General features: G+C 41.6%; 1 protein-coding gene across 1 annotated transcript; it reads right to left on the reverse strand.

Moving 5' to 3' along the window:
* Window positions 1-1,822: 1,822 nt before the first annotated feature.
* Window positions 1,823-20,219, reverse strand: CATSPER2 (cation channel sperm associated 2; the record flags this gene model as incomplete). Its single annotated transcript, XM_084240142.1, has 11 exons — window positions 1,823-1,854; window positions 2,975-3,142; window positions 6,510-6,550; window positions 6,872-6,971; window positions 7,161-7,339; window positions 8,642-8,766; window positions 9,048-9,203; window positions 9,713-9,885; window positions 18,458-18,526; window positions 19,384-19,557; window positions 20,066-20,219. 11 exons carry the CDS (start codon window positions 20,217-20,219, stop codon window positions 1,823-1,825), a joined length of 1,371 nt encoding a protein of 456 aa, XP_084096268.1.
* Window positions 20,220-21,634: the final 1,415 nt, after the last annotated feature.

Genomic DNA, 21,634 nt, shown 5'->3' on the forward strand with positions numbered 1-21,634 from the left:
ACCCTCCTCTGGTGGCCGGGGAGCAGCCGGGGATCGAACCGGCGCCGCAGAGGCCGCGGGCAGCTTCACAACCCAGCGCTCAACCGCTCCGCCACCGGGGAGGCCCGAGTTTATCTTTTTTGATTGCTGAGTATTAGTCCATTGTGTATATGTGCCACATATACACAAGAAGAGATTTTTTTTTAATGATTTATCTATTTATCTATTTATGCACACAAGAACTGGCATACAGGCCAGAGGTGGTGGGGGTGTGTGTGTAAGAGGATTCACCAGAGATAGAGTGGGGAACAGAACAGGCAGAATGACTGAAACACACTGCTGAGGGGAGCAGTGGGTGAGACAGGAGAGGTCTGCTGTGCTATGTGGGTAGGTTCCTGGCCTGGGATTGAACTCATGCTGCAGTGGCTGCAGACTGCTTCATAGGTTGCGTCTTAATCCCTTGCACCACCAGGGAGGCCCAAGAAATAATTGTTTACAAAGGAATTACAATTAATAAATGTAGAAGGAACGAGAGAAATCAAGTACCATAATAATAATTACTGCAAACAAAATCCATTGATGAGTGCTAAAAATATCAGCCAGATAGTCCATCTGTGTTGTTTGAAAAGGTGTTCCTGGGCCTCCCAGGTGGCGCAGTGGTTGAGCGCTGGGTTGCGAAGCTCCCCCGCGGCCTCTGCGGCGCCAGGTTCGATCCCCGGCTGCTCCCCGGGCACCGGAGGAGGGTCCCACATGGTGCGCAGACCTTTCCTGCCGCTGGCTGCTCCCCTCAGCAGTGTACTTGGGTCCTTCTGCCTGCTCTGCTCCCCGCTCTGGCTCTGGTGAATTCTCTTACCCTCCCCCGCTTCTGACTGTACCCAGTGCATGTATAAACAAACAAACAAACAAATAAATAAAATACATGCCTCTTTAAGAAAAAAAAAAAAGAAAAGGTGTTCATGCTTTAATGGGAGCTAGATTAATTCTTAAGTGCCTTTTATTTTATTTTTTTAAAGGAGTTTCCCTTTTTTTTTTTTAAAGATTTATTTTTATTTATTTATACAAGCACTGGGTACAGTCAGAAGAGCAGGAGGGTGAGAGAATTCACCAGAGCCAGAGTGGGGAGTAGAACAGGCAGACTGACGAGAAATACACTGCTGAGGGGAGCAGCGGGCGGCAGGAGAGGTCTGCACACCATGTGGGACCCTTGCCTGGCAGCGGGGGATTGAACCAGGATGCAGAGGCTGCGGGCAGCTTCGCAACCCAGCGCTCAACCGATGCGCCACCAGGGGAGGCCCTTAGGTGCCTTTTAATGTAAAAGTCTATGACACACTTACTGATTTGAACTCTCCTACAGTGTGGTAAGGGAATGGACTAAAGGGACTCTCTTTTGGCTCAGAAATAGGTAAAAATGACATTTGATTAATTTAATTTGTGTGATAGTCAAAGAGTAGGCAACAGAAACAATAGTTTTCAATTAGTCACACTACCAGCTCCTGGGATCCTCTCATCCTACCATCCCAAGAGAGTTCTGTACACACTGGAGAGGGAAAGGGTGAAATTAGGACTTTATCAGGAAGCAAAAGTTGCAAGAAAGGAGAGGTGAGAGTCAAGGTAAGAGTCAGGCTCAGGAACTGCAGTAAGAGTAGAAAGCCAAGAACCACAGGCTCCACTGGCACTGGTCACTTTACACCTGACCTTGTACCTTTCAGTATCCCGTCTCTCAGAGACAAGACCACTGCGCAATTATCAGCAGTATTTATTAGACATTTACACTTTGAATTCTCCATCTCCATTTCTCCCCTTCGCTATCTTTGCCAAAGACATGGAAGCATCCATTGTCATTTTACATGTCTTCCAAGTTCATCAGTGCCTGCACTGTAAAGAAACAGACTGTGAGGCTAAAGAGCTAAGAACATCCGAACACGCAAATGTCTGGTGAAGACCCTGCTTTTTGGGGTTCTACAGTCCCGCAAAAATCTTTATTAATCTTTACTTTAAATTAAACCATATGAATCTTTACTTTGTCATAGATGAATTAATTGGGATTAAAGAAGCCAACTTGCCACCTTCTCCTTAACTTTGTTCTCCCCAGAGAACAAGTAGGAAGGAAGGGTTGGAGACAAGAAGAAAGAGCAAAACTAACTTCAAGCAACATTTTGAAGTGAGCAACATCTGTCTGATGTCCTGCTCTAAATTCCATGTTCCAACATTAGAAATTCCTCTTGTTACCCTCCTGTACCCATCACCCACACATAACATTCCTCTGTCCTAATTTTTGTTTTCACCTTGTGTTCATTTCAATTAGGTGTAAGGAAGGTAATACTAGTCTATGTTAAACTGTAAAAAACAGTTATTAATCCAAATTCATCTCCCAGTGGTGGAATTTCAAGTGAGGAATTGAAAGGAAACAACTTTGATCAGGTATCTCTCAGCTTAAATCATCGAACTCTACCACTTAAATCACATACTTCTTTCTTCGTAGGCTGATAATAGAAGGAGGTGAATGAAAGAAAAGTCTGTAATTCATAAAATTCTTTTGGGAATTGGAGGCAGTGGGCACTGTGGGCATTCTAGTCACTGTCTAATCCCCATAGAGCCTGAAGCCCCACTGTGCAGGTCTGAAATATGACCTTTAGAAAAAGAAACATGTACCAAAGCAGGTGAGCTTCTCAAATCAAGCAAGAGCTTACTTGGCCCTAATTCCAAACAACTGGAATTAGATACTCTCCACTTGGGAGAGACACTCTTAGACCTCATGGTATTAAGGTGTAACTTACTAGTGAGGCAGAGTTGCCAGATTCTCTCTAGGTGAGAAGATACCAGAACATATGTCCAGAATGTGATGTGCTGAGCCATGGATTTGCTATTTTTAGGTGTGAGATGGAAATTCAGAAGCTGAGATGCCAATAATGGATACCCTCTACCTTCTCCCTAGATATAAATACTACTCCCATCTATTTAATTCCTGGTTCCCCTGACTACCCTCAATCCATACCTGCAAACTCTTGTAACCGCTTACGCTCCTCTAGGTTATACTGAAGTTTTTCTAGTAACTCAAAATATCGGAAGAGTGAATCTCTAGGCCAAACAACTCGCTCATCCTGATCCATTTCCATTAGTCCAGGCAGATTCTGGTGCACATGAGTCTCCCAGTCCAAGTTATCTAGAGGGAGGAAATTTTCTTAAAAACATAGACATATTTAGGGCCTCCCTGGTGGTGCAAGGGGTTAAGACTCAACCTATGAAGCTGTCTGCAGTCACTGCAGCACGGGTTTGATCCCCCACCAGGAAGTTACCCACATGGCGCAGCAGACCTCTCCAATCTTGCCTGCTGCTCCCCTCAGCAGTGTATTTCATCAGTCTGCCTGATTTGTTCCCTACTCTGTCTCCTGTGAATTCTCTCACCACCCCCACACCTCTGGCCTGTATCCCAGTTCTTGTACGAATAAATAAATAAATCTTTAAAAAAAACAGCCATGGGCCTCCCCGGTGGCGCAGCGGTTGAGCGCTGGGTTGTGAAGCTGCCCGCAGCCTCTGCAGCACCGGTTCGATCCCCGGCTGCCAGGCAAGGGTCCCACATGGCACGCAGACCTCTCCTGCCACCCGCTGCTCCCCTCAGCAGTGTACTTCGGTCTTTCTGCCTGCTCTGCTCCTGCTCTGGCTCTGGTGAATTCTCTCACCTTCCCGCGCTTCTGACTATACCCAGTGCTTGTATAAATAATAAATAAATAAATCTTAAAAAAAAAATAGCCATATTTGTGGATGTTGGGTAAAAGATGATAAATCCTATGGTGTGTATGTGGGGGGGGGCAGGGATAAAAGAGAAACAGGAAGTAGGGACAGAAAAGGGCACAACACCAAAAGATCACTTTTTACAATAGGCAAAAATTGCCACAGTCACACTTACCCACCCCCACCCATCCCCCCCAAAAAAGTACAAGGGAAATGAAAAAGCACCAAAAAAAGTAATTAAGAGCAGAAAAAACTCTGCTTACCAATAGAGTCCCAAAATTTGGACTCAGAAGAGGAAGATGAAGATGATGACGATGGTGATGATGATCGAGGGGAGGAAGGATCCGTGGAGTAAGAAGATACAGGCTTTTTTGGTTTTGACATAGGCACTTTTGATTTTAATGGAGGTGTTTCTGAAGTCATTTCAGTAGGTATTTCTTGAGAAGGTACTTCTGATATGGGTGATAATTCCTCTTGACTTTCTTTTCTGTGAGAAAGGGGAAATTTTATTGCTCCAAATACCCTTACAAGATGTGCTTAGTCCTTTCATGATTCTGGGCCTGGCCCTGGCCATACCCTAGAGCTAGGACTTCAACTTATGCACTTTCAAACTCACTGATCCTCTGATATATATCCCTACCACTACCCCTTACCACCCACACAGCTTTTTACTCAATTTTACTCAGGTTTCCACATACTACATTATTTTGGCAAGCTTTAGCTCCCGACTTTATGGTCTTATGCCTATTGCACCACAAGTATGGCCTTTGCCCTCTTGATTCCATCTCTTAACAGGAGAGGGACCCTGGATTCAGCTCTTGATCTTTTTGTCTTCTCCAACCACAGTTAATCCTTTGGTGGATACATCTCCTGAGTTTTTTTGCTTTTTTTTTTTTTTTTTAAAAAGGTTTTTAATTTATGCATATAAGACCTGGGGTACAGGCCAGAGTTGTTTGGGGGGGGGGTGAGAGGATTCACCAGAGACAGAGTGGGGAACAGAACAGGCAGATTGACTGAAATACACTGCTGAGGGGAGCAGTGGGTGAGTCAGGAGAGGTCTGCTGAGCCATGTGGGTTGCTTCCTGGTTGGGGATCAAACTCGTACTACAGTGGCTGTTGCAAGCATCATAGGCTGCGTCTTAACCCCTTGCGCCACCAGGGAGGCCCCATATCCTGAGTTTTAATGCCTACTAAATATAAATTTAAACCTCTAGGCCAGCTATCACTCCTCAATCCAAACTTGTGTATACAAATTTTACTCACAGATCACCACTGGGATGTCTTGTAGACATCTCAGATTCAAGCAAAACTGACTTCTTTATCCACCAAACCTCTTCCACCCACTCTTCCCCATTTCTGCTAATCCATCTTTCTAATCACTCAGTTAAGACTCCAGAGTCATCCTTAACTCTTCTCTAGATCTGAGAAATCCTGGTGATTTTACCTTTAATATATCTTTTCTCATTGGTACCACTGTGGCCTGAATCACCATCACCTCTTTCCTAAAGAGCAGCCTAGCTTCCTGACCTCCCAGTTCCTCTCCATGTCCTTATATAGTCTATCATCAACACAATAACCAGAATAAACCTTGTTAAATATAAGCCACTTCATGTCACTGCTCTGCTCTCTAGTTCACTCAGAGTCAACTAAGTCCCTACAAAAGCCCCCATAGTCCTGCTGGATCAAGTCAAGTACCCAGGATTTCTCTGGCCTCATTTCTTAGCACTTCTCTCCCTGCTCACTCTGCCCTAACCACAATGGCTTCCTTGCTGTTTCAGAAACACAGCAGGCATGTTCTGGATTAGAACACTTATACTAGCTGTTTCCTCTGCCTATAGCACACTTTCTATAGATCTCCACATAGTAATCCCCTCACCTCCTCCAAGTCTTAGTTCAAATACCACTGTTACAATGCAATACATCTACAACCCCCATCCTATAATCTAACCCCCTTAACCTGTTCTTTTCATTTTTATAATTCTTATAGTTTAATATATTAATTTACCTATTTAATATGACCTCTGTATATTGTCTCTTGTCCACTACTAGCACACCAGCTCAGTGAGAAGAGTTATCTATTTTGTTCACTGATAAATCCCAAAACACCTAACAGACACTCAAAAATTATTATATTTGTTCAATAAACAAATGAGTATCTTCTTTCTCATACTCTGGTGTTTACTGTTGAATACTTAAAGTCTAGAATAGTATGTTTTATAGAGGGTATTTGTGTTAGCTTCCTGTGGCTGCTGTAACAAATTACCACAAACTTTGTAGCTTAAAACAACAGAAATTTATTCTCTCAGAGTTCTGAAAGTCAAGTTCTGAAATCAAGATGTTGGGAGGGCCATAACATCCTCTGGAAACTCTGGAGAAGGTCTCTTCCTTTGTCTAGCTTCTGAATACTTTAGCTTCCTCTGGCTTATTGCTGCATCACTATAATCTCTTATCTTCATCTTTACATTTCCTTCTATTCTCTAAATCTATGCCTTCTCCTCTCTATCTCTTATAAGGATTCATGTCACTGTATTTAGGGCCTGCCTAAATCCTACCTGGATAATCCAGGATGATCATATCCCAAAATATTTAACTTACATCTGCAAAGAGACTTTTTCCATATAAGGTCACTTAGACAGGTTGCAGGGGGTTAGGATATAGACATATTTTTCAGGGGACCACCACTGAACCACTACAATAATTAATTATTGAATAAATCATCTTTGGTTTTCTACCTACTCCTCCCCCAGATACATTCATCCCATTTCACATATATACGTCTAACCTGACAGTGGCTTTGCTAACGCTTGACCTCTGTCCCTCCATTGGCAGGTTTTGCCGCCTGCAAAGCAAAACAAACAAACAAACAAAGAATAAAAATAAGATAGCTATGCTGAAGTAGTAGTGTAGTAGGACAAGAATCAGATTAGAAAATGAAGAAAATGGAGCAGGGAGAACAAATTGTAATAAAGGTATAATAAAGAGTGGGGAAGCCTCGACAGTGGAAAACAAGAATCAGGCCATATTCTGGAGTGGGGAATTCTAATCGTGGGGCAAATCTTCTGTCACAAAGTGGAGAATGAGATCAAAGTTTAGGGTGAAACAGGGAAGGAGGTCAGGAAACTCTTGAAACAAAGTTGGGTTTGAAAATGGGGAAGCATACCTCTGGATAATATGCCGTTTGAACATGTCAGCTTTGTGCTGAACCTCCAGATGTGTCATCTCCTCATTCAGCTCATTCCTGATATTCTGGAAGTTAGTAACTGCACCAAAGGACCATTAGAAATTGGGAGATAGTGGTGACTAGTGGGCTTAGGTTGGGAGAAGCCAAGTAAAATATCCATTGCAGGCCCTATTATAGCCTTCCCGCTACACCAGTCTCTCTCTAACCATAATCACCCTAATTTCTTCTTGATTATCCCTCCACCTAGTTTTACTTCTTCTATCCTTACCCATTAAGGCTACTATGATATTTCGAAAAATAATGGAACCAAGTAACAACCAGAGGATGACATAGATGCTGCTGAAGGTACGGCTGACTTCAGGCACCTTCCAGGTATCCTGAAGCAGTGCATACCAATGATCCAAAGTGAAGAGAATGAACACTGTCACCAGGGAATTCAGTATGTCCCTAAAGAAAAAAAGGAAGTGTGTTTATAAATAGTACAGAGACCCAAATCTCTCAGAAACAGTACCATTCTCACTCTTAAAGCAACATAAAAGCATTTATATGTAGTTTGCTCTGACTTTGGTTCCTTTTTGAACACATTCAAATTTTTAGTAAGTCATTCTTTAATCTGAAGATGTTTAATCAAGTTTTCCTATCTGTGACTATCTCTCACTATTCCATTTGTATCTGGGGTATAGGAGGTACTCAATAAGTAAGTTTTTTTGCTTTTTTGTGTTTTTTTTTTGCTTTATTTTATTTTTTATTTTAACATTTAACATTTTTAAATTTTTTTGACAATATTTGCTTCCCCCACTCAATAAGTAAGTTTTTCAGAATTTTTTCACTACTTACTTATTGAGTAGTATGTATAACTTTTCATAAATTCATTCTCCACTGTTCTATGGACTTCACCTAACAGATCATTTACAAATTTAGCAAACATTATTCCTTCTTAATTTGCTGTTATGAACTAGTAGATTAAGTAAATGCATGGATATGTGACATAAACATTTATGACTCTCCATAACAAATGAGAATGACTACATCATGAAAGGTCTCAGGAGGTATCTAAATTTTTCTTATTTCCTTTTTAGTTCTCCTTCTACAATTTATTGAAACACCAGGGCCTGAATAGCATGAATGCTAGGATTTTCTTAATTCAATACTCTTACAAAACTACCTGTCAGTCTAAGATAATTGAGAGGTGATAACAAAATTGGATTCCATTTCATAAATAACGTTATCTCCTCTAAACCCAAATTGACTTTCACTAGTAATCAGTGTTCTCTATACAAAGATCTTATCAGAATTTTACTTTTGAATGAGAGTCAGTATATAAAGGTATAATCCCCATACCAAGGTTGGGGTAAAACCACTGGCCATGCTTGAGAATCAAAGGAATATTTAGTGATCACTCAGTGCTAAGTGCTACAATGTATTATTTCATTTTTTCTTATACTCTTACAGAGGTAACTAAGGCATGGAAACCAAGGTTTAACCAGTAGAGTATACTCTATTTAAAGATGGTTAATGAGGGTGTTTTTAAATTTACAAACTGCAGAGCAAACCTGGACTAGTTGCCCTATCCTCAAAGTCTGAGCTAATACCAGTTACTATCTGCTTTTTCTTTCCCTCTCCTTACTGTGTTCTATTCCAGTTTCTTACAATAAACAAATCTTTTTGTATGACTATTATTTGAACTAGGTTCCCCGTCTTTCACCCAAATTCTCTCCCCCCACCCAAAATTCCCCCAGGTCTGCCTACGAGAAGAACATCTGGTATTGCAGGTCCTGGCGAGGTGAACGAGTGTAACTCTCGAAGAAGTAGACACCAGCCACGGCAAAAATATAGAAGAAGATGAGCAGCAACAGCCAGAGGAAGGTCATGCTCTAGAAGCCATGACCTCAAGTCAGAACTGAGCCAGACTAGGTTGATCTCTACCTATAGTCTAGTCAAGACCACCCTGTCAACCCCCCACACCAAACCAAGTCATGTCCAGTACTGATCCCAGTCATCTCTCGGCCACAGCAGCTTGCCCACACCCCTTTCTCATCAAATAACATTTCACAGGATCTTTCATTGCATTCCTTGACTCACCCAGACTTGCTTCATATTAAGCCCCATGTTTATCTACCTTGCCCACCTGGTTTAGCTGCAACAGTCAAATCACCTTGAGGGCCCTGACCAGGGCCAAAATAATGACTCGAATTTGACGGAACCGTGCAAAGAGTTTGAGAGACCTTAGCACCCGGCAGATCCTCAGCAACTTGAGCCATACAGACTGACCTTCTACCCCTCCCAGCACCACAACTTCTGGAATCAGGGACTGTGGAAAACACAGATTGTAAGTAAAATATACCCCAAAGCATCCCCACATGGCTGTCCTTTCTTTATCTCATTATCTCCATAGTTCCTTGGGCTTATCTTGAATGACATTCTTTAGGGGTTGTTTCCTATTCAGCCTTTCTATATAAAATTACTTAAAACCTGTATTTCATCTCATTCAGACATAAAGGGGATAAGTGTTTATCTTGCTGGGTTTTTATGGAGCTCAGATAAGAAAATACATGTAAAACACTTAGAACAGTGGTTGGCAATCAGTAACTGCTAAGTAAATGGTAGCTGTTATCACTGGGATTAACAGTGATGTTAGATGCTACCTTGCTCCTAATACCTGCAATGACTGACTTTTAATTTAGAAAAAAATCAAAATAGAGAAGTTAGGTACATTTCTATTTCTTTCTTCCTCTGATCTAATTATCTTTACTTGTCATTTTGATTCACCCAGGCACATTCCTCAGCCACTAAACTAATTCACAGGAAATCTATCCTTACCAATATGGTGATAACAAAGTCAAAGAGATTCCAGGCATTCTTCCAGAAGAGGAAAAAGTTGGAGAGCCACATAAGAAGGATCTCCAAGATGAAAATAAGCAAGATGAACCAAGCTGCCAACTCCAGAGTCAGCTTCAGTGGCCACAGATTAGTATTTGAGGATTCGAGCAATTCTATGAGTAGAGCAAAGAATGAATAAAGGTTAAGGAAGTGGGAAGCTGAAACTTCTATAAATTACAGCTGTACCCACTGTTATTCCATTTTTGAGTTTCTCTTCTTAACACTATTGTTGCTTCAACCTGTGAAATACAGAAAAGGACAGAATTGAACATGAAAAAAAGCTATGACTCAGCTTCTTCCAATATCAGTATATCTACAGCTGCAGCCCCTGTCTTCCTATCTGGGGTCACACGGCAATCAAGGGATTGCTCTCCAAAAACCCTGCCAACTGTATTGTTATCGCAGTCCCAAACTTCACGAGAAAGCAATGGGGTATTGAGAACAGAATGAAAATACAAGACCATGATGTGGAAAGGGCTTTATAAGGAATGTAGGAACAAGAAGCCAGCTTCATGGGGCATATTGAGTTATAATAAGAAATTATTTGGTTCTTTCTTTATTGATAACTTTTAAAATTTTCCCCTTTCTTTTCTGCCTAAAATTGATTTTGTTCTACAAGGCAAATTAAATCTATATTTTCTCTCTAGAATCCTATTATTTGCAAATTGCTATTGCTTAACTCATTATCTTTATAATCCTCATCATTTTTACACATTTTTTATACATTTAATATACACCATGATGTAGAATAAAACATTAAGATCAAAATAGGCTTAACAACAACAAAAAAAACCCCACGCACCAAAAAAAAAAAAAAACAACAACCAAAAATAACAAAATAGGGTTAAAGCAGAACTGAGGCAACCAGAAAGGGAAGACAGGGTGGGCACAAAAGGATTAAGTAACCAATGGACTATGGTGGAGGATTCTTGGGACTCTAGTGATGGACATGGTATGATGGCATTTGTAGATATTAACCTATATCCCAGAGACATATAGAGTGTTGTTAATAGCTATTACCTCGGGGCCTCCCTGCTGGCACAAGCGGTTAAGACACAATCTATGAAGCTATCTGCAGCCACTGCAGCACAAATTCAATCCCTGACCAGGGAGATACCCCCACGGTGCAGCAGACCTCTCCTGACTCACTCGCTGCTCCCCTCAACAGTGGATTTCAGCCAATCTGCCTGTTCCATTCCCTACTCTGTCCCTGGTGAATCCTCTCACCCCCTATACCTCTAGCCTGTACCCCAGCTCTTGTATGCATAAATAAATAACTCTTTTAAAAAATAACTGTAACCTAAATAAACACAATTAAATAAAAACAAAACAAACTAGCCTTAAAAGTTAAATAAGAGGGCCTCCCCGGTGGCGCAGCGGTTGAGCGCTGGGTTGCGAAGCTGCCTGCGGCCTCTGCGGCGCCGGTTCGATCCCCGGCTGCTCCCCGGCCACCGGAGGAGGATCCCACATGGTGCGCAGACCTCTCCTGCCACCTGCTGCTCCCCTCAGCAGTGTACTTCAGTCCCTCTGCCTGCTCTGCTCCCCACTCTGGCTCTGGTGAATTCTCTCACCCTCCCGCGCTTCTGACTGTACCCAGTGCATGTATAAACAAAACAAACAAACAAATATAATAAATAAATAAAAAAAAACATGCCTCTATAAAAAAAAAAAGTTAAATAAGAGTCAGTGTTATGATGCTATGGATTTATTGTCATCCTAATCCTGGAATGGATCAAGACAAAAAGAACAGAATCATACTTCAACCCTCTCAAAATGGTTTGGCCCTTCCTGAAAAGCAGTGAAGTCACACTATAGTTATTCCTATGCTTCTTCAGGCTATATTCTTCTTAAGTGAATTTTTCTTTCTCATGTAATACTTCTCTAACTCTAAGATAAACAGCTTTTCATATTTTAACTTTTCTGAAATTAGGCTGCACCATAATTAAAATCAATGGTATTTACCAGTTTAATTGAAGATACTTTTTATTTCCTAGTGATAGACAGATTACATTTTACCATTGATAACAGCTTAGATTCAATAAAATACAATGTTTTCTCAATAGGAAAGAAATGTGGGATTATTAATAGGAGCTGAGTACTACTACATTAAAGGCTTGAAAATGTAATGTTACAATTTGTATTGTTTTGGCCTTCATAAAACTGGAGCCCAAAAAGTATGTGAAAGTAGTTTAAGGTAAGGGTCTTAGAGAGAAGAGTCTGATAGTTTGGAAAAAAAAAAAAGAGAGAGAGAGTCTGATAGTTTGAGTAGGAGGTCCAAATTTCAGAAGAAAAAGTACTTTTACTTTTTGGGGAGAAAGGGATAATTTTATTTTTTTTTTATTTTTTTTTTTTTATAGAGGCATGCTTTATTTATTTGTTTGCTGGTTTGTTTGTTTGTTTTTTGTTTATACATGCACTGGGTACAGTCAGAAGCGCGGGAGGGTGAGAGAATTCACCAGAGCCAGAGCGGGGAGCAGAGCAGGCAGAAGGACCGAAGTACACTGCTGAGGGGAGCAGCGGGCGGCAGGAGAGGTCTGCGCGCCATGTGGGACCCTCCTCTGGTGGCCGGGGAGCAGCCGGGGATCGAACCGGCGCCGCAGAGGCCGCGGGCAGCTTCGCAACCCAGCGCTCAACCGCTGCGCCACCGGGGAGGCCCGAAAGGGATAATTTTATAGTAACAAAATGAACCCAGGTAAAAGAAGCAAAACAGAAATTGCCTTAGCAAAAATGGAAGTGATTGCCTACAACGCTACATCAACTAACAAAAATGTATACTATCTGGAGATGAAAACATGACTTAAAAATTCTTGGAATTCTTTGTCCTACAATAGCAAGGCAAAGGGTTCTTAGTGGAAATAGAGCTAAGGATCCCAATGAAGCCTACCCAGGAATCTTGGCCAGTGTTGTGCGTTCATAGTGAAATCTGCGCTTGAACACACTTCTCTCAGTGTGAGAAAAGGCTGCAGTTTGATGAAACAAGTCAGGAAAATGTGTATGATTAGGCAGTCATTTATCATCACTTCCTATTCTAGAAAAACAGCAGATAACTTCATAGAATATCAGGTAAATTCCCATTGGTTTCAAGAAAAGTTAATCTTTAGTGAGGACAGCAGTACACTGAAATTTGCATAAGTGTTCAGCTAAAGACAACAGCTAATGTTGAAAAATTATATCTTGCACTCATGAGTTCAAATGGAGCTTACAATTCCTTTGTGAGATATAAGCAGGCACTTTCACAAGTAAGACTAAATATTGATTTGGCCAAGTTACCAAGAAAGTAAGACTGGTAAAATCCCAAGAACATAAGAAACATATGAGTCTGTATCAGCAGCCCCTAAGGGCATTTGTGAAACTGCATAATTACCTTCTATAATGGCATTTAAGCCTGTTAGAAATAGAACCTTAACAACCTTAAGTTCCTTAATGCCTTAATTATTTATCTAGTTTCCATTCCTTTTTCTAGATTTACTGTTACCTAGTTAGGTTTTTCAACTATAACAATAGTACTTGTCCTCTAACATATAAGATTATCTCTCATTATTTTATAAATGCTAAGACTCATCTTTTCTTTTCACTCTACGCTGTCATATACTTTTTAAAGTATACCTTAACAGAAAGCACATCCATTTTTGTAATTTGTCAGCTTTCCTTTTCTAGTTCAGTTATGGGCTAAGGGGGAATGTGACCTAACAACCAATATTTAGATTTCTAGGGAGTAAAACATAGTAACAAGGGCAAAATTCTAAGGTCAGACAATCAGGGCTTGAAACTAGGCTTTTCCAATTTTCAAGTGTATTACCTCAAGGAAGTTACTTAACCTGTCTCATGTTTCTCAACTATAAAGTGAGGAAAATAGTGTTTACCTCAGAAAATGGGGAATAAATATTGGTAAGTATATAAAACATACAATAACTATATTCATTATTATTATCAGCATTGCTAGTACATATTTCTAGGTGTGGATAACCAATGGCTTTATAGTAAGGGTAATGACTTCTGTTTAATTTCCAATTTTCTTTTCTCTTTATCACTTTTTGTTCATCCATTGTATTAGGCCACATAACTGTATTTACTAATTAGCACGTACTTTTTAAAAAAGATTATTTATGCATATAAGAACTGGGGTACAGGCCAGAGATGGGAGGAGGGGGGAGAGGATTCACCAGAGACAGAGTGGGGAACAGAACAGGCAGACTGACTGAAATACACTGCTGAGGGCCTCCCCAGTGGTGCAGCGGTTGAGCGCTGGGTTGCGAAGCTGCCCGCGGCTTCTTCAGCGCCGGTTCGATCCCCGGCTGCTCCACGGCCACCGGAGGAGGGTCCCACATGGCGCGCATACCTCTCCTGCCGCCCTCTGCTCCCCTCAGCAGTGTACTTCGGTCCTTCTGCCTGCTCTGCTCCCCGCTCTGGCTCTGGTGAATTCTCTCACCCTCCCGCGCTTCTGACTGTACCCAGTGCATGTATAAACAAAACAAACAAACAAACAAACAAATAAATAAAACATGCCTCTATTAAAAAAAAAAATACACTGCTGAGGGAAAACAACGGGCGAGACCGAGACAGGAGAGATCTGCTGCGCCATGTGGGTAGCTCCCTGGCCTGGAATTGAACTCTTGCTTCAGTGGCTGCGGACAGCATCATAGGTTGTGTTAACCCCTTGTGCCACCAGGGAGGCCTTACCATGTTCATTTTTGAGAAGTCTCAAAGTGCCATTAACCTTTTCCGCAAAGACTGATAATAGGCCTATTCTGAGATACTTGGTCCTGAGAATTGATACTGTATTTGCTATTTAGTCCCTAGAATTGCTCTCAATCCATTAGTTTCTGGTTGTATTCAGCTTTGCCTGAGTTATGGCGTGAGCTTGCTGAGACACATTCTCATCTTCCTCACTTTTCCTTAAAATAAACCTCCATTGAATGTTTTTTTTAATGCATTTATTTATTTATTTATTTATTTTTAATAGAGGCATTTTTATTTATTTATTTGTTTGTTTGTTTGTTTTGTTTATACATGCACTGGGTATAGTCAGAAGCACAGGGGGTGAGAGAATTCACCAGAGCCAGAGCGGGGAGCAGAGCAGGCAGAAGGACCGAAGTACACTGCTGAGGGGAGCAGCGGGCGGCAGGAGAGGTCTGCGCGCCATGTGGGACCCTCACCGGTGGCAGGGGATTGAACCGGTGCTGCAGAGGCTGCGGGCAGCCTCGCAGCCCAGCGCTCAACCGATGCACCACCTGGGAGGCCCTGAATGTTTTTTTTGAAATAGAAAGATCTGTAAACCCACATAACATCATAGGACATTATCACAATTTATTACTTGGTATTTCACTATTTTAAGAGCTTACTAAATGAGGTAATTTCACTATGCGGCATCTTTTTTTTGATTATTTATAAATAAATGAATAACCTGGTATTGATACAGGCATTTACTTTTTTTTTTCCCCCAAGTAAAAGCATTTTCCAACAAGTCTGAAATCCCCTGGGGATCCTCTAAGGTGTTCCATAAGTTTGTGATTTTAAAGGCTTAATGTGGTCTATTTTAATTTCCATTTTTATGAGTAAGTAATTTAGTATTTTCCCCTTTAAAATAGAACAATTTGAGAGCCTCAAATGTACTATGACTGACTTCCTGGCAGTTAATGGAGCTCAGAAGTGCCTATTCAATCACCCTAAACATCACAAACTGCTGAGTAGTTTTGGACGCTTTACACGTTTTTAAATTGCTATTGCTTTTAGTATTGGATTTTGACTAGTTACATCCCACAATAAAATACAGAATATGATGTTAAAATACATCTTCACGAAGATGTAAGATTAATCCTAGAAGTTTATCTGAAGATAATCTTCATCAGATTCTGTAAACTTTATCCATCTGATCAAAAATTTCATATGGTATAAGCAGCTCTCATGCCTGCCTGTGACTATGCAGGTGTCTTTCTTTTTCTCCTTTTCCTAATAAACCTATCCCTTTTTGAAATGTAAAAAAAAAAAATTATAGCACATCATTCTATTTCTAATATCTCAAAAACTGATATATAAAAGCAGATTATATTGATGTTATTCTTAGCTTTTTGTTTAAAATCAAGACTATTGACATTTGCAAAGTTATTTTCAGAGAGACTTGAAATGAGCTAAATCTTTGTTTTCTTTCTCTAATCATTTACAAACAAGATATGAAAATTAAAGATAAATCAGTTGATATTTAAAGAGCAGAGTTGGGCCTCCCCGGTGGCGCAGCGGTTGAGCGCTGGGTTGCGAAGCTGCCCGCGGCCACTGCGGCGCCGGTTCGATCCCCGGCTGCTCCCCGGCCACCGGAGGAGGGTCCCACATGGCGCGCAGACCTCTCCTGCCGCCTGCTGCTCCCCTCAGCAGTGTCCTTCGGTCCTTCTGCCTGCTCTGCTCCCCGCTCTGGCTCTGGTGAATTCTCTCACCCTCCCGCGCTTCTGACTGTACCCAGTGCATGTATAAACAAAACAAACAAACAAATAAATAAATAAATAAAAAAAAAAATAAAGAGCAGAGTAGGGGCCTCCCTGGTGATGCAGGGGTAAAGACAAAGAGCTACCAAGCTATCCACAGCCACTGCAGCATGAGTTCAAGTTTGATCCCTGTCCAGGGAGGTGACCCACATGGCGCAGCAGGCCTCTACTGTCTCACCCGCTGGTACCCTTAGCTGTGTATTTCAGTCAAGCTGCCTGTTCGGTTCCCCACTCTGTCTCTGGTGAATCCTCTCACCCCCAACCTCTGGCCTATTCCCCAGTTCTTGTATGCATAAATAAATCTTTAAAAAAATTTTTTTAAAAAAAGAGCAAAGTAGGGCCTCCCCTGGTGGCGCAGCGGTTGAGTGCTGGACTGTGAAGCTGCCCGCAGCCTCTGCAGCACCGGTTCGATGCCCGGCCGCCAGAGAGGATCCCACACGGTGCCACAGACCTCTCCTGCCACCCGCTGCTCCCCTCAGCAGTGTATTTCCGTCAGTCTGCCTGTTCTGTTCCCTGCTCTGGCTCTGGTGAATTCTCTCACCCTCCTGCGCTTCTGACTGCACCCAGTGCTTGTATAAATAAATAAATAAAATCTTTAAAAAAAAAAAAAAGAGCAAAGTAGAATAGCCAAATGTAAAAGTTTTTTTTTCCTATTTGTTATGCCCTAATGCATAATTAAATTTCAATCTACACTTGAACATATAATATATAATATGTATTGAACATACACTACACAAACATAATTGATGCCTAAACCAAACTTAATGTTATGTAAAAATTCATTTGTAGATAAATCATGTATTTTTTTTACAAACAACATGAATCATTTGTAATATGGCAAAAAATATTACTTACATGAGTGCTGAAATTATATAACATAAAAATATATTTAATAATGTTATTTTAAAATATTTTTACTTCAACTTGCTTTTTTATATTACATAAAAATAGTGAAACCCTCAAGCAAGTTTTTGAGATTAGATATATATAGTCCTGGGAAACAAAATCACAAGACAAAAATTGTTGGGGAGTTTTGATCTAGAAAATTTGTTGTTAATTACTATTTTCCCCTATCTATAACAAGATTTTTTGTGACCTGAAAAATTTTTTAAAGCTTAAATAAATCAAGTTCTAATGTTTATCAGATAAATTAGTCTTTTCAAAGAAGTCTGTTAGTCACAAATTATTTCCCTTTGCAAAGTCTCTCCTGTCTTTCTACCATGAGAATGTGTTTAGTAAGATACAATTTTCATGAGCTTGCAAGGTAATTCCTACCAGGCCAATCCACCTATCCTCTGGCACAGAGATCATGTTTCCTATTTAGCTGTTTTACCAAATAGAAAGGTTACTGCTATTCTATTTTATTTTGCCCATTAGATGCAGGGACTTCTGTGTATTTACTACTATTTGCTTTATTGCAATGCTTAAGACGATCTTCCTAAACCCACAAGGCAAATACTTTTCAGTTATCATACAACAAACAGGAAATGTGAATGACTTAGTACAAAATCCTCACCCATACAAGGAGGAAATAAAATACTTCAAAGTATATAGACTAGTGTTGTGGGTCAGTGACATAAGCTATTGTAGATATTTAAATATTTTGCATTAAGACTATTTTAAGTAGGAAATCAACCCCCTCCCAATACAGTGAAGATGAAACAACAAAGTTATTATTTCTACTGTCCTTTCATAATTTCTCAGCAGTTTGTTGGACATAATTGATTCTCCAACATCTCTTTGTTCTTAACACATTTCACATAATTTGGTTTTAGAGTCATTTTGTCTTTAAGTCATTTTTCCAGCTCACCTAATAACTTAGTTGTGCCTAACTTTACATATTTGTTCATAGTTAAATATTCTTTCTAAACATACTTATAAAAATGCAAATGTTGAATCATTCACTGATATATCTAACAGTAAATGTTAATTTAACTAGTTTTAATGACTAACAAAAGAAATATAACTAACTGTTCCTTACATTTCCAGTTCCTTGTGAATCTATTACACCTGCCTCTGAGAGTCTAGACTACTTACTACACTCTCAAGAGCCCTCCAATAGTTTCTAGGTCTTAAAAGTTGCAAACTTCCTACTCTAGGAGACTTAATTGTCCCTATTAAATTCAGATGACATTCAAAACATAATATGATCAATTTAAAGGAAAATAACTCCCACCTACTTCCTTTTTCATTCAATGTCACTTCTCACCTATTTCAACCATCAGTACGACTGTATTCAAAAAGATGAGGAAGATGATGAAGTTTGTGAAGATAGAACCTGTTTTCTCTTAAGGAAACAAACAGTAGAGTTCTTTCTGATTTATGCAATTGAAATAAGGGCACAAACCAGTGAGAATGTGAAGAAAATGGAATCTGAAAGGGAAAAAATAAATTAGCAGGCTAATGATGAAGCAATAAAATTGTTACATAAAATGAATGGTGGGGGCCTCCCTGGTGGCACAAGGGGGTAAGCACAGCACTATGAAGCTATCCATGGCCTCTGTAGCATGAGTTCAATCCCCAGCTGGCCAGGGAGCTACCCCCATGGCGCAGCAGACCTCTCCTGTGTCGCCCGCTGTTTCCCTCAGCAGTGTTTTCAGTCAATTTGTCTGTTCTGCTCCCTACTCTGTCTCTCGTGAATCCTCTCATCCTCCTGCACCTCTGGCCTGTACCCCAGTTCTTGTACGTATAAATAAATGTTTTAAAAAAATGAATGATGGGCATCCCTGGTGGCACAGGTGTTGGAGTCTCAATGCTATCAAGCTATCATCAGCCACTGAGGCCTGAGTTCTATCCAGGCCAGGGAGCTAACCAATGTGGCCCAGCAGACCTCTCCTGCATCGCCTGCTGTTCCCCTCAGCAGTGTTTTCAGTCAATTTGCCTGTTCTGCCCCCCACTCTGTCTCTGGTGAATCCTCTCACCCTCCCGCACCTCTGGGCTGGACCCCATTTCTTGTAGGTATAAATAAATACAATAAATCTTTGAAAAAATGAATGTCAAAAAGGAGTAAAGGTTCTGCAGTAACTTTATGGTGATTGTGCAAATTTTTCATGAGAGGATTAATAAAAGATTTTCTGTGTATGTTTGTTTGCATGGGGTTGGGGAAGGGTGGAAGAGAATGGCATGAAAGGATACTCTCAAGGACCCATCCAGCCCACAAGCAAAGAGGTGGCCTCTCATTGCAGCGCACTTGGAGTCTGCTCAGCAATCTCTTACTGTGTGTAATCCGTTCTACATGACGGGGCTTTATGGAGAAGCGCACAAGTTGATGTTGATCTCTCATCATAACTTTCTTCTGACGGGCAGGATCTATAAGAAAAATTTAAAAGGGTCCATAGTAGCATATGAAGAGAAGTCTTTGGGGGATGTTAAGAAAAGGTAGGACTGAGTGCAGAAATATTGATTACTTAATGAATGCCCTAGCGCAGAAGCATGCCTTGCAGCTCCTTTCACAGGACCTAATATTAGTTTGGATTCATAGCTAATGTATTGCGTATGACCAGCACTGTTCATGTCCAGGAATGAAGGTGGAAGATTCAACCCTCAAAGTTTCAATTGTCTTTGGTGAAACTTTCAAGTCAACAAGGGTTAGTAGTTATCCTAAGCCTAAAAACGAGTGACATGGAGTCTATCTCCTGAATTCAGAGTTTTACTTACAAAACAGTCCATTTATCAAATTTGGTGTGACTTCCAAACTAGCACCCAATCCAACTGCCCCTGAATTTTCCACCTTTATAATTTTCCCTCTACTGCCTGCACTTTGGAGGGTGTGAATGGGAATCCTGCATTTATACTAGTTCAGAAACAAGCTACTGACCAACTAACTCTTTGATAGTGTGCCGTGGCACAGCTTGGCTTATCCCTTGCAGATGCTCAATGAGAGAGAAAGTATCAATAAGGCGCGAACGAATGGCATCAGCTCTGGGCAGTGGCATGTGTCCTGGTCGCTGATAAGGGTGATAAGTGGCCATGTCCTTTAAAATAAAATAGAAGAATCAAGTGTCATTTCATTCTTGGAGTTACACTAAGAATTAGAGTTTTTCTTCCTCCCTACCCTGTTAGCCCTGATGACAAACAAAAACATTGTAGCAAGATTCAAGATTTTTTTTTTTTGAAACAAAATAAAGTATGAATTGTAATTGAGACTGCACAACTAAGTGGCTGGTTCCTTTCACTTGCGTGACAATACTTCTAATTTATGGATCTCTCTGCTGGCGCAAGGGGTTGAGACTGCAGCCACTGCAACACAAGTTTGATCCCTGGCCGGCCATGAAGCAACCTACATGGCACAGCAGACCTCTCCTGGCTCACCTGCTGCTCTCCTCAGCAGTGTATTTCAGTCAGTCTGCCTGTTTTGCTTCTCACTCTGTCTCTGGTGAATCCTCTCTCTCTCTCTCTCTCTCTCACACACACACACACATACCCCAAGCGCCTCCGGTCTGTACCCCAGTTCTTGTATGCATAAATAAATCTTAAAAAAAAAAATATTTCTAGGGCCTCCCTGGTGGCGGAAGGGGTTAAGCACCGCACTATGAAGCAATCCGCAGCCTCTGCAGCACTGAGTTCAATCCCCAGCTGGCCAGGGAGCAACCCACATGGCGAGGCAGACCTCTGTCTCGCCCGCTGCTCCCCTCAGCAGTGTATTTCAGTCAGTCTGCCTGTTCTGTTCCCCACTCTGTCTCTGGGGAATCCTCTCAGCCTCCCGCATCTCTGGCCTGTACCCCAGCTCTCGTATGCATAAGTAAATAAGTCTTAAAAGGAAAAAAAGAAATTCTGATATGTTTAAAAAAAAAAAACGACAACAAAACAAAAAAATTCTAATTTAAAACGACATCTACAAGGGCAAGCGTCCTGGGGCTGGGCAAAAGGAATACGGGCATCACCTGCACCTGAGGGAGTCGGCCGAAGCAGTGAGCTGAGGCGGTGGGAGAGCTACAGTTGCCTTCGAAAGAAAAACCAAGTTAAGAGAAACTGAAGACAACACAACAGCCTGACATTCTGAAAACGTGCCTGGTCCCAAGTGTGTCCACCCCATCGCTCCCTCCTCTCAATCCCAGCTCTGGGCCTCACCTCAGCCCAGGCTCTTCCCGCCCACTCAGCCCTGACTTGAGTCAGCGCCTCCTGCTCTGGCGCCCCCTGAGCTCGACTCTACCCACGCAGCGCCAGCTTAGGGTCGGTTTCCAGCCTCGCAGCGCCCCACTTCAGCTCCGCCCCGCCCCGCCCGCCAGCTCACCGAGTTCCGGCTCGCAGCGTCGACCCCGCCCAGCGTCGCGGCCACTCGGCGGTTACCAGCCGGCCCCGCCCCCTGACGTCAGAGGCGCGCCACCAATCGGCGGCTGCCACACTGCGGCCCGAGCCGGGCGAGGGGGTTGGGGCCTCCGGCTGC

The sequence above is a fragment of the Talpa europaea genome (genome assembly GCF_964194135.1).
Source record: "Talpa europaea genome assembly, chromosome: 8".
Lineage (NCBI taxonomy): Eukaryota > Metazoa > Chordata > Mammalia > Eulipotyphla > Talpidae > Talpa > Talpa europaea.